General features: G+C 38.4%; 1 protein-coding gene and 1 long non-coding RNA gene across 2 annotated transcripts; one reads left to right on the top strand and one right to left on the bottom strand.

Moving 5' to 3' along the window:
• Positions 1–44: 44 nt before the first annotated feature.
• On the bottom strand, positions 45–1,317 carry LOC126757949 (uncharacterized). The gene is made up of 2 exons (XR_007666806.1): positions 1,033–1,317; positions 45–871 (listed from the first exon to the last, which is right to left on the bottom strand). It is a non-coding gene; the product is annotated as an uncharacterized LOC126757949 (long non-coding RNA).
• An 849-nt stretch (positions 1,318–2,166) lies between these two features.
• Positions 2,167–3,210, top strand: LOC126758821 (40S ribosomal protein S14a). The gene is made up of 3 exons (XM_050473205.1): positions 2,167–2,243; positions 2,552–2,807; positions 2,870–3,210. Exons 2-3 carry the CDS (start codon positions 2,571–2,573, stop codon positions 3,086–3,088), a joined length of 456 nt encoding a protein of 151 aa, XP_050329162.1. The 5' UTR covers positions 2,167–2,243; positions 2,552–2,570; the 3' UTR covers positions 3,089–3,210.
• Positions 3,211–13,395: the final 10,185 nt, after the last annotated feature.

The following is a 13,395-nucleotide window of genomic DNA, read 5'->3' as shown; positions in this document are numbered from 1 at the left end:
TATATTAATTATATTACAAGTCAGTTTACTGTGTTCAACCCGTATTTCTTTTTTAATTGTCAACTGATATTCCCGTACGATTTCGACGACGATGACGATCACGACAATTAAATTTTGTCCATTTAGTGGTCTACACTAAAGTTTCAAGTCTTATGAGATGTGCTACATAAACGAGTCCGTTGTTGATGAATACAAACACGTCCTCGATGTCTGCGCGGCCTTTCACGAATGTTGGGGATATTTGATTTACTTTTTATTTAATAATTTTTTTCTCATTTGCCCCCCTACCAAAACATGAGAAACACGGAACATTGCGACGACAATAAGACGAACGAACACTACCGCAAAACAAATCAAGAAGCGACCAAACGGGATTGCATGCTACGAATAAGCGCGATAGCACAATACAAACCAATCGTACACGGATGAGTTCGACAACGTTTGGACGTCAACGTTTACGATGACGCAAGGCAGCGCAGCTACACAACACAAATAAAATTATGCACAGTTAAAGCAGCGCAGCAGCAGCAGCATTGTTGGCTGAGCAACCAGCTGCTCGTCTTTTTAAATTCTTTTACAACTCCTTATTCGTGTGATGTTCCTTCGTTTCTTTTTTACCCACTTTCTTGCTATCAATTGTCATCCAACACTTTAATTCGCCTTAATCATAACTTTGTTCTTGTTTACGTTCTGGCAGTTGTTATTGTTGTTACTGTTGCCACTCGTTCTTCGCCTTTTGTTTTCTTCGCTCCGCAACCAGTTCTTTTTTTCCACCAACTTTTTTTCTATGCTTCCACCACTTTTGCTTTCCTTTGCATGAACATTCACTTCTAACTATATTCCCCTACCCCTTTTCATTGAAAATCGTCTTCTAAAATAATATACAATTTCAGGCGATTACAACTCTTTTGGACGTTTCGAATTACTACTGTCAAGTCACATGACTTTTTCGTTAAATAAATTTAACACTTTTTTAAGTTTTCAGCTAATTTTCACATAATTTAAGTTGAGACAATTATTCGATTCTACTACCGAAAGGAAAATGAACGAGTGCCCCTGACAATCGTAGGCAGATTCAAGCCACTCATTCACTTAATATTTTTGACATTTCATAACAGCGTTTCGCACATCATTTCAACAAATTCATATTTAAACCGTTTCTAATATAGTTTTCTACACATTTTCCAGTTTTTCTATGCGATAATTTCATCTAATTCCCAATTTTTCATCGCCAAATTTTCACACACAGAATTTCTTTGGAACACAAAACGCACACACACACTCGTACGGTCCAGCGATGCTGCCAGCATGAAGAAGTGGGGCACAAAATTCAGCTAAAATCTCCCAAAATTTCTAAACAAATTTTTCAAACACTATAATAATGAATTAGGAACTAAGTCGACTATATATATTATTATAAAATCAAATAATGAAAAAAAAGCAAAATAAGTAATTAATATTTACGTTATTACAGTTGCAAAACGCTTCAAACAGACAATTCCTTCTATAAAAATATTCAAAACTTTACAGAAGGCCGTTGAACTTGCCGTAGTGGCAACGCTTTGGATTATCGATGCATTTGGGAAAAGGAAAATGATCATCTCCCTCTCACCTGATTACGGTGGCGTAAGTGAAAAGGAATGTTTTTGATAACAAACTGTATGAAAGTGATAGCTATATATTGCAGTGCGGCGAATTCTAAAATGCAGGGTTGTATCTGTAATCAAATACCTTCATACAGAGGACTGTGGTTTGATTTTATTAAATTATATGCTTTCTTCGTCTTCCTTTTAAATAATTGAGTAATAAAATCTTATGACAGTGTTATATCAGTTCCGAATTTTCCGAAATTTGTTTAATAAAAGCTAACTGTTATGATGTGTTTTTGCTGCCTATGGCTCCTCAAAGCATCTCCAAATTCTTGTTGCACTCTACATCCTTTAATAAAACCCATCCAGAGCAACTTGTATTCAGTAATTATAGTTATACGAAAATTGTACATAATTATATCAAGTTCAAAATAATAAAATAGGTTTCTAAGCACGAAATCTTCCTGGAAAATAAATATTACTGGATTGAAAATATAAGTAAAAATATAAATTTTATCCGTTGTGCTAATCGTACAAAGCAATCGAGTTTGCAACCCTGATTTTCTAGCAGTTTTGACGTTTGCGCTGCTAATGACACTTTTGACAGCTAAAAACTGCTGCTCTTTCTTTTTCAATATCCGGTTCACGCAATTGGTCTGTGTTTTATTTAAGCTCTTAATATTTTTAATAAATATTTTAAGAAATGGTGAATTTGTTTGCAAAAGTAATGTGTGTGAAGCTTCAAAATATATTTCTAAGCAGTTTAAGCCAAAAATGTAACTTTCTTATTGGCAGTGTCAATGGATGCTAACAAATAAATATAGCCCCCGATTGTGTTCTCCACTGCGTATAGCATATAACACTCGATAAACAAATTCACCATCAAAAATGTGTACTTAGCAAAGTGTTTTCTACTTAAACAGTGGCAAAAATAATCGAAAATAATGTTATTTCAATTACAGTTGATCCTACCAAACAAAAATGGCACCCAGAAAGGCTAAAGCTCAAAAGGAAGAAGTCCAAGTATCGTTGGGCCCACAAGTACGTGATGGTGAATACGTTTTCGGTGTTGCACACATCTATGCCAGTTTCAACGATACCTTCGTTCATGTTACCGATTTGTCTGGCCGTGAAACCATTGCTCGCGTCACTGGTGGTATGAAAGTGAAGGCTGATCGTGATGAAGCTTCACCCTACGCTGCTATGTTGGCTGCTCAAGTAAGCATAATTTGCATTTAGTTTTTACGCTCTTAAACTAACCAATCCTTGTCTTATTCTAGGATGTCGCTGAAAAATGCAAAACTCTTGGCATCACTGCTCTGCACATCAAATTGCGTGCTACCGGTGGTAACAAGACCAAAACTCCTGGACCCGGTGCCCAGTCAGCGTTGCGTGCTTTGGCTCGTTCTTCAATGAAAATTGGACGCATCGAAGATGTTACACCAATCCCATCAGATTCCACACGCAGGAAGGGAGGTCGTCGTGGTCGCCGTCTTTAAACTTGGAACGTATTCTGTTCTTTGTGCGTATATTTTGTTGTTCGTACACATTTGTGTACAGCAGAAAAGTGGAAACATTAGAAAAAATACAGATTTTTTAATATAAGTGGTGAAAACTTAAATGTGTGCTTGTTTTTATTAATTGAAATCACTGGTGAATGACTGTGATTTGGTAGTGTAGTGTTTGAGGTGTGTTCTAAGCGGTTTCGTGAATGACGCTAGTGTTGAAAAATACTATAAATTTCAATTGAAAACATATCGCAATGTTCTGCTGGTGCTGGTGAAGAACTTGTATATTAGATAAATCCTGGTTTTATCAAAAAGAGAATTGCAATGCCGATTCAATGATCATATACAAACTGAGTTCTTGTGTGGAAAACTTTTTTATTTGAGAAGGCAGCCTTACAATCTCCGTAGAATTTGTTCAGATTGGACAAGCTATAGTTGTTCTTGTTTGAAAACTTTTTTTATTTGTGAAGGGTGTCATGACTTCAGTGTAACTGAAATAATATTTTTTTTTTTACATAAATAATATGAATATTCCGAACTATTCGGAACTACTGAAAATGGGAAAGGGGTAATCGTTGTTTTCGAGTTTCTGGTACTTTAACTATCTTTCTTTAAGAAGCACCTATAAACTGTTCATACATTTCTGGTAGACACATTCAAACAAACATTCCTGAAGTAATTTCGAGAAATAGATGCCGGTTACTTAGACCCGACTGTCGTGGCAACGGATGTGTTAACTCTCTTATTCCGATTTTATTATTAGCCGAGCAGCCGTGATGAAAAATATTGCGTCTAAGGCAACACATATCAAGGTCCTCAACCTGTCGTTGGCCACTCTTCAAATATCCAATATGTGGAAAGTCGGAAGAGTGGTCCCATTACTGAAATCCCGATAACTACTCTTCTTTCCTCAGTTGTGAAGACACTTGAGCTTTGCTACTCCCGACATTCACTCACCACCTGATTCTAGTAGACCACAAGAATGGCTTCCGCAAAGTGCACAGCACCACCACAGCACTTAGCGTCAAAAACGCCCAGATAGTTCATGGCATAAACCAAAAACCAACTTGTGAAAGGACGATCTTTGTAGCATTGGACTTGTCAAAAGCCTTGAACACAGTCAACGCTACTTGAGGACATCAAACAATCCACGCTCCTTCCAGGGTTGAAGAGATGGACTATGAACTGACTGAGCGGTCGGCCATTATCCGATTCTTAACAACACCGCAATAATATGGTCGCCTTGATGTAGTGAAACGCAGACGAAGAAGCTTTAGACATGTCAGTACACTAAGCTCCGGACTACAACCGGGATGCCTCTTGATGTCCCCGATCGAATACCTACCCGGAGAGACCCGTATGGCTCTGGTCAAGGAACATAACGAATTCCTCTCCAAGCAGTTTCTGTTGTGGTGTCATCGCTGCAGTCGCCCTCTTGAAGAAAAGCCGCTTCCTTGGAATATCAGGAGGTCTTTCCTTAACTACGTCGATGACATAAGAATCGTGCAATTTTTGAGAACCAGCGTTCATTATTAGATAATATTCGACCGAATGGACCACGTCCAGCATGCAGTGAAGAAAATATATGACCGTGGATAGTCGATTCGGCGCCGTTCGCAGCAACTCGGACTAACTTATGGAACGACTTGCCGCAGTTTACGTTGAGATCTTTTATTGAAAGCCTACCAAATACAGCTTTTGTATGAACTGAAGCCTCTCGACCTTCCCCAACGGTATCGCTTCGCTCTATGAGCTGCCATTTTGCCCAGAAAAAAACACTTTTTGGTGTGCTTTGTGGGCCAGTGAAATCATCGGTCCATGTTTCTTGAAAAATGATGCCGATGAAAGAGGAAACGTCAATGGCGACCGATATCGCGCCATGATAAACCACTATTCGATATCGGAAATTGAAGCTCGTGATCTCGGTCACATTTGATTTCAACAAGACGGCGCAACTTTCCACACATCGCATCAATCAATAGATTTATTGAGAAAAAACTACAGTGTGCAGGTAATTTCACGTTTTGTCATGGAAAATTGGACTCTACGGATAGACCATCGGAGACATAGACGCAGCTAAGATTTGAAAGAGATAATCTTCACAAAATAAATGCCAAAGAATGTGCATTCGAATGATAATAACTATTATACTGCGTAAAAAAATAAGTTTCATGGATCACCCTGTGTATATTATAAAAACCATAATAATAATTATATTCCTTTGATTTGATTGAGGAAAGTGTTCTAAGGCGCTTGCACATACTTCTTCCCTACAATCAAGCTATAACCGTTAACAAACACCTTCGTTAGACATTTTCTCAATCTTAGATCTTGCAGCTAAGCACTTTCATATCATCATTAACGTTAATTAACCTATTAATTTATGACAAAACCTGAAGCTGGCACAATTCAAGCTACTTTAATTGCACGGGCTTTTAATTGGCTCATTGTAATCCCAAAAGGGGGTCAAGGTTTACGGCATATGATGACTCGAACGATTAAATGTGTGTCAGGCACAGGCAGGACTCACAGATACATATGTGAATAGCTAACATTTGAAGTGCTGCTTAGAGGTGCCGAAGAACATCGCAAACTTTGTCAGCTGCACTTGTATGTGTGTGTGTGCGCTTGGACATGTGTGCCAGGGGAACTTTCTAAGATCATTTACAAACATGCCTATAAACACACACACACACACACACACACACACACTTGTATGTGTAATGTGTGAGGATAGCCGTAGAAAGTTAAATGATGCTTTAAATTGTGTTGCATGCATATTCATATGCCACAGCGACGCCACAACAACAACAACAATAACAATAATAACAAAGACAACAACTATGGCAGCTTCCTGCTTGGCATTTTCGCAAGCAACAACTTCACTACGCCGCTTGCTTGCCGCACAACTCGCCGCCGCCGCATGAGCCGACCGCAAACAGCTGGATCGGCTCGTATTCGCACTCACTCACATATTGCAGAAAATGTACTTAATGTGCCAGCATTATCATCGAATGAAACGCCATCAACGCATCCAGCAACACTTAGCTTGCCGCCGGCTCGCCCCGCGCCGCCACGCCTCAACTAACTGTAATACTTTACGCGTAATTGGCAGAATTGTGCATTAGGAGCGCACGGACGGACGGACGGTCGCTGGGCGGCGCTTATAACGAGAAAATTCAAGTGTACACTTAAGCCGTTCGAGCTGGTCTTCTGCGTCCGTCCATGCAAAGTGGATGTGTATGCGAGTGTGTGTGGTGTTGCAAGTGCAACAGTAGCTGCCTGCATATGTTGGCGCTCATATTTATGCCGTTGCCGCTGCCGCTGCCGCTGCGGCCAAGGATGTGTTGGGGTGCTGGCGAAAAGTTGATATATTCGCCAGTAATGAACATGTTGCAAAAGTTGATTGCAATTTGAAGATTTCACACACTCTGATTACATGTTGCTAATAAAATGTTGTAAGCGAGTGATTGTGTGGGTGTGTGTAGTTGCAAGGAATTATGAAACGCTTAACAGCGAAAAGCGAACAGTAAGCAGAATAAATTGTAATTGCCTGGCGTGCAACAACAAAAAAAAGTCATTTAAGTTTGAGGAATTGTGTGTGATGCAAAAGGTCAGAAGCGTATACAGAGATTTGAGTGTTATTTTCTTCTACAGAAATCCGCTTGCTTCGCTGGAAATATGGTGAAATAAATGAGAAAATATTTTCCGCAGAAACTTTTTGTATAACTTTCAATGGTGCAAGAAATTGAAGAAAACTCTTCAAGTTGTGAAGAATATTATTGTTATTGTTATTGTAAAAGCGAAAAAGTTACAGTTACAGAGCCTGCCCGATTATGCATCCGTGCTCCTCGATTATTTTCGATACTTTTTGCAGTTTTCCGAACGTAGTTTCTTCTTTATTATATTCATTTCGAGGTTCCTTACTTTTTTAAAGAAAAAAAAACAGAAGCTTAAAATTTAATGGCGAGTGTTTATTATTCTTCGAAAGGACATTATTTGGCATTTATTTTTTGAAGATTATCTCTTTCAAATGTTGGCCACCGCTACGTCTCAGATGGTCCATCCGTTGTGTCCAATTTTCGATGACTCGTTCGAGCATTTCGACTGGTAACTGGCGAATGACACGCGTTATGTTTTTCTCCAAGACCTGAATCGAAGCGTTATTGTCCGCATAGACTTTAGACTTTACATATACCCAAAGAAAAAAGTCTAACGGTGTGATATCACACGATCTTGGTGGCCAATCGATCGGCCAAAACGTGAAATTATCTGCTCACCGAAGTGTTCTCTCAATAAATCCATGGATTGATGCGATGTGTGCGAAATGACGCCTTCTTGTTGAAACCAAATGTCGCCGAGATCGCGAACTTCAATTTCGCGCCATGATAACCGACAATTTTATCATGGCGCGATAACGGTCGCCATTGACGGTTACGTTCTCAACGTCATCATTTTTGAAGAAATATAAAATATGGATCGATGATTCCACCGGCCCACAACCATGTGTTTTTCTCGATGAAATGGCAGCTCTGAAATCTCTGCAGGTAGTTCATCGTTCCAAATGTGACAATTTTGCATATTTACATACACATTGAGCCAGAAATGGGCCTCATCGCTAAACAAAATTAGGTTTGAAAACGTCGAATCTTCTTGGATTTTTTCAAGTGCCCAAAAAGCAAAACAATGTCGCCTGGAAAAGTCGAGCGGCTTCCGTTCATGCACAAGCTGTATTTTGTACTCTTTCAATTTAAGATCTCGACGTAAAATGAGCCAAGTCTTTTCATTCGTCAGTCCGAGTTAGTGCGAACGGTGCTGAATCGACTCTTCACGGTCTTCGTGTACCTTCTCAGTTCCGGTTGCTATATTTTCTTCACTGCGTGCTGGACGTGGTTCATTCGGGCGAATATTATCCAATAATGAATGCTGGGTCTCAAGATGGGTGATGGAGTTGCGGATAGGACGTTCAGTAGGCCGATTGTGTTGACCATAAATTGAGAGAAGCGCGCGAAACACATTCTTTCTCGTAAAAAAGTTGAACGATTTGTAAACGGTGTTCAGTCAGTAAGTCTTTCCATGATGAAATGCAAAACAATACTGAACCAAAATAACATGACAGCTTGACTCGACTACGCTTGATCTGTCAAAAAAAGGCTATTGAAAAAAGTAACTCTACTTGGATCACCTGTTACAAGTTAGCGCCAATTCGTTAGCCACTGCTCTTACTCCTTTCAATAGTTCTCTTTCTCTACTTTTATTAGCTAGTCGTGCGGGAAACACTTACGGTGTGACAAATTTGTTTCTTCAGCACTGATAGCCCCAATAATTTTGTATTATTGGCTATTTTCTTGTTTGTGTCTTTTACCAAACAAGTTCATATTGGTTCCATAGACGTATAAAGTCAAGTTGGAGTCTAAGCGAAACACTAATAAAGTTAAGAACTTTTCCATTTGGTATTTTTAATGCTGTGAAGTTTTATCTCTTTCAGTGGTAGGTACTCTATATTGGCTGAGATGCCATTAGATTAAAGAGTCGCTGCATTGTCAGTAGCCTATAGTGCATTGGCAATATATTATTATAATTGTCATGAAACACTTAAAAAGTTTTATTTTTTTTGTCAAGAGAGGTCTTTTTTTGCAAAACACTACCTTAGTCTGAGTGATTAGATTCAGGACTATAATTGTGTTGGGTGTTTCTTTCGGTGTTTCATGATAACCATAACTCATGTGAGTTTGCAGAAGCTTTTGGTATAATATAACCTATGATATTTTATATACTATGTATAATAGTTGAAAGAAGATACTTGTCCTCGCTGAACTAACACCAAAGAAGAGAAAACTAACGGCAAGGTTGTTTAGAACGATAGGTTATTCGGGTTCCTACGAAAGTTGGATCTACGTAGCCAGAATGAACAATGATTTATAATCGGTAAATAAATAATGGTACATTATAACGGAGTGTTTTACCTTTATAGCGGCTTCTGTAAGCCTAATGTTTGTTTGACTTAACGCAATTGCTTTTTTCTCGATCCCTTCTTAAGGGGGTATTCTAGTCTAGAGGCTCGAATTTCGAGCTTTTTTCAACAATTCACTCAATAAAGAAAGAAGCACTAAATATTTTTACTATCCGTTTTTTTATCATTTGTTTATTAAACTTAGAAGAGTACACAAAATAAATTTCAAAAAAAAAAAAAATGTTTCATCGAGTTATGCGTCCTTGAAGAAAAGGGGGGAAAAAAGAGGCCGTGTCCTCATCGCCATGATTTCTACCCTTGTCGTCATCTGAAAAATAAAACAATGACAGACTCTTAATGAGTACGAATGTCGCTATGTCATGAAGCCGCAAAAATAAAAAAATTTTTCATAAAATGGCGGCTACTCAAAAAAAAGGTCGATTTTTTCACTAATTTTCAATTTTGTCGATTTTTTTTTTAAATTTTATAAATTTCAAATTATATATGTGGCTATAAATGTAGAAATAGTGTTTTCTTTCTGCAGTTCAACCATTTTCAAAGGGATTTTAGAAAGCCTCAGCAAGGGTTGAGTAGTAAACTAACTTATTCGGGCTCTTCATGTGGTATGTTTTCGGCAAGGGAACGTAGTATATAAGACGCAGCGTATTTTCTATAGCGTTTAGTCAATACTCGTAACTTTTTTATTTGTCTTTTTTCTGAACGCAGCTAGAATAAATGCATTCCTTCCCAAACTAGTTTGTAGTGTAGTGTGTAGTGTCCATATGGCCAGCTCCAAACCACCAATTTGTAGATATGTGGGTCAGAAGGAAGTCTGCACTGAGTGTGGTAAATGCGTCTTAAATGAGCAAAGTTTTCAATAATGCAACGTTAACGGCAATACTAATGCAACCACGTGCTCATTTGTGGCAATCGTAGCACAAACAACAAAAATGTAGTAATATTGTGCAATTGCCTGCTGTGCCGAAGCATACTTGTGGTTTGCAATCAAAGCTGCTGCAGTTCGGGGGGACTGAAATTTAATAAAGGCTCAATAGAAGAGTCGATACTATACGGTTTGGTATATCGATCGTAATTAAATCCAAAATCGAAAAAGTCATTTCAAGGCAATGGCAATTTTTCTATGATATTTTATAAATGTTTGAAATCTAGCGTATCTATAAAAACTAAGAAAACCATATCAAATGATTAGCATATCTTTTAAGTATATCTACCAAGCATATACCAGATCAGTATAGCACCGTCAGTTCTCATCACTTCGTGGATTTTGTATGCCAAAAGTCATAAGAGAAATTGGTAGTTATCAAATCTGAGAAATTCGTTCAATCATAAGGTTGTAATAATAACGAAAGTTAGGCAATGTAGCCCAATAACAATGTCAATGCTATATAACCTATTTTTAGAGCACGAAATATCAAAGCATTGAAAGAAAAGCTTCAGTTGACTCAACTAAGGATGTTAGGCATTTGCTCGTACAACCTTTCTTCACCAAAAATTTCGGAGATATCTTTTTAACAGTTAGACATTTTTTAGAAGAGGAAATATATTATAACCAACTGTGGCCGGCTCTGCTAATACAAAACCGACTGTGTCCGTCCAATGAAACGAATCCAGTTTTCATCGATTATCTTGAAAAGGAAACAGCCGGAAAAAACGACGAAATCGTTTTGTAACATTTAAAAGACGAAATCATGGAAAAACGGGCACAATTAAAGAAGAAAGAAGACGATGCTTTTTTTTATCACAACCAATTGAAGAAAACAATGCAAAATTTCGTAAATTCTGACTCTTTTTATATTTTTCTCATCAAGATAGCAAGTTTTTCCTGTTCTAAGATCTCAAGAGGAGCTATAACAATAGATTTATGTTTTGGCAGTAAAAAATTAGGGTTTCTTTAAAATGATAAGAATTTTTCAGGCAGAGTAGATGAAAATATACGTTAAGTTGTATTCATTTGGCGCTTTTGTTGCTGTTTTTTTTTTTGTTTTTTGGTTCTACAAATGTTTAAAGGGGGCCGCTTTCCTTACCCATGTTAGCGTCGGGTTAACTTTACATTCCAAAATTTTGATACTGCTAAGCCGTCCTGCTTTATCAAATGACGACATAGCTGTGCTTGCTTCGGCGTATATTCTCGAGAAGAGTGTTTCCAATAGCTTTATTTTCACTATTTTCCACCGCTCCAGTGCCATTTGTGCCAGCGGTTTACTGTGGTCTATTACCGCGACGGTGAAATGTCGTTTCGCAATCTCACTGACTGCATATTGCCGGCTGGACATTGTTGGTTTGCCGTCCGCCTGCTTGACGTCTAGCTTCCTGACTACGTCTCTGTACTTCCTCTTTTTCGAGGGCGCCTTCGGTTCGCTCTGCTTTGAATGCTGCCTCTTTGCAGCGATATGCTCTTCAAAGCGATTAGCCCTCTCTAGCCCAAGTCAGCCGTTTCACCTCTTCTTTCTTATGCTTACAGCGCTTTCTTGGTCCGGGTCTTCATACATTGTGGCAGCCGTGCGCTGTAAGCAGTTACACCCATTGCCCAGTCAACAGCCGCGCAGAGGATACAGAGAACTCACTGACAGTTATACCAACATAGGAAAAAATTATTTCAATGAATAGGGTTTCGCGTGAAATTTAAATTAAAACGTCTTACTATTTTTTGCCCACAGTAGAGGTGAAAATAAGGCCGCGTCTCCGTCGTAAGATAAAACCTGCCGGTAAAACGACTATAACGTTGAAAATATAATATTGAAAATAATTTGAGTTTAAAAAAATTATATTAAAGATATATTTGTGTTTTTTCCAAATACAAAAACTCTTTTAACATTCTAAATTTTATTTCCGAAAAACTTACTGGTAGATGACCATTGTATTTGCATAGAACGTTTACACTTTTTTGTTGTTTTTGCTAACAAAAATAAACAATTTTAACTAAACATTGCTGGAAAAGTCAAACTTTAACCGTAAGTGCCTAGCTGCCAGCAGCACACAAGCAATTTAAATGTGGCAAATATTCGTGACTGTCAAATTTTCAATTTCTTGCCCCAGCTCGCTTCCATGCACTTACATACACACATACATACTTACATACGTAAGTATAAGTGTGCACACATGTGAATTTGCGCAAATCACATGAAAAATGCACAAAATTTTTCGACGCACATCAGCAGTCGGCTCCCCGAAGAAAAGTCACGTATACGCCTGGTGAACCCCAATGCCGCCACAGCTATGACAACAATTTCACAAGTAACAATCACTTGACTAATGTTGTTCAAGTTTTCAAGGATTTATGAAGCGCATAACTATCCGCAATGCCAGCGACGCGAGGGGAGGGGAGGAAAGTTGACGGGAAGAGGTGGCACAACCGAATGGTTGGAGATGAAAACGAAAGTAATGAATGTAAACAAAAACGGATGTGAAAAAGTTTACCATATTTTGTGCATTTCCGACTTGTCGTCACAGACACACACACACATACACACATATATATATATATCTACATATTGCAAATAAATATAACGAATTCAAAAGTGCAGCCAATGTGTGTATGTGTGAGTGTGTGCTGGCATGCATTTCAAATGTCTGCCACCTAAATGGACAACATCATTGCTTTTGCCTGCCAAGTGTGGCATGCATCGCCATATCTGGTTGACTGTGTGACGCAGGGCTGCCGTGATAACAGCACTGTGCACCCGGTCGCACACACACGCACATATATAAATATACTTGGTTATTTGTGGGTGCATGTGACTGCTTGACTGATTGTTGCATTCCACATGCAGCACATGTTGCTATTGTGCTATTTATTTCCCAGCGCTTTGCTGACATAAAAATTACCCACACACACGCACTCACACGTACTTACCACAGCCGAGCTGTGAAATTTAAATGAAAAAGAATAAGAAGAAACGACGTAATAAATTGCAGTCAAGTCTTCAGGTCGGAAGTTGGCTGCTGAGGCGATGCCAATGTGGCAGCTTCCGTTCACATTTGAAGCTCGTGCAACAACTGTATAGATAAGATAAGACAGTTGACCACATAGGAAAGTTAACTCGTTTAGAGTTAATTACTCCATTGGTGTCAGATAAATCGCTACTAATTTTAATTTGATAAATTTTGTATGGTGAGAAATTCGATAACATTGAATTTTTTGAATGTAGTTTTTTATTAACTAGTAGGCAACTGGTTGGTTTGTAATTAGTTTCGTAACTAGTTGATTTTAGTTTTTGGGTTTGAAATTAGTTTCGTAACTAGTTGCTTCTAGCTCTTAGGGACGATGACAGGCTGAGCATATAAGGAAGGAGGGAACAAATTTTATCGTTTCAAGTTCACGGGA

The sequence above is a fragment of the Bactrocera neohumeralis genome, chromosome 5 (genome assembly GCF_024586455.1).
Source record: "Bactrocera neohumeralis isolate Rockhampton chromosome 5, APGP_CSIRO_Bneo_wtdbg2-racon-allhic-juicebox.fasta_v2, whole genome shotgun sequence".
Taxonomy (NCBI): domain Eukaryota; kingdom Metazoa; phylum Arthropoda; class Insecta; order Diptera; family Tephritidae; genus Bactrocera; species Bactrocera neohumeralis.
The sequence above is the reverse complement of the archived record's forward strand: the minus strand, read 5'-3'. Positions and strand labels throughout refer to the sequence as shown.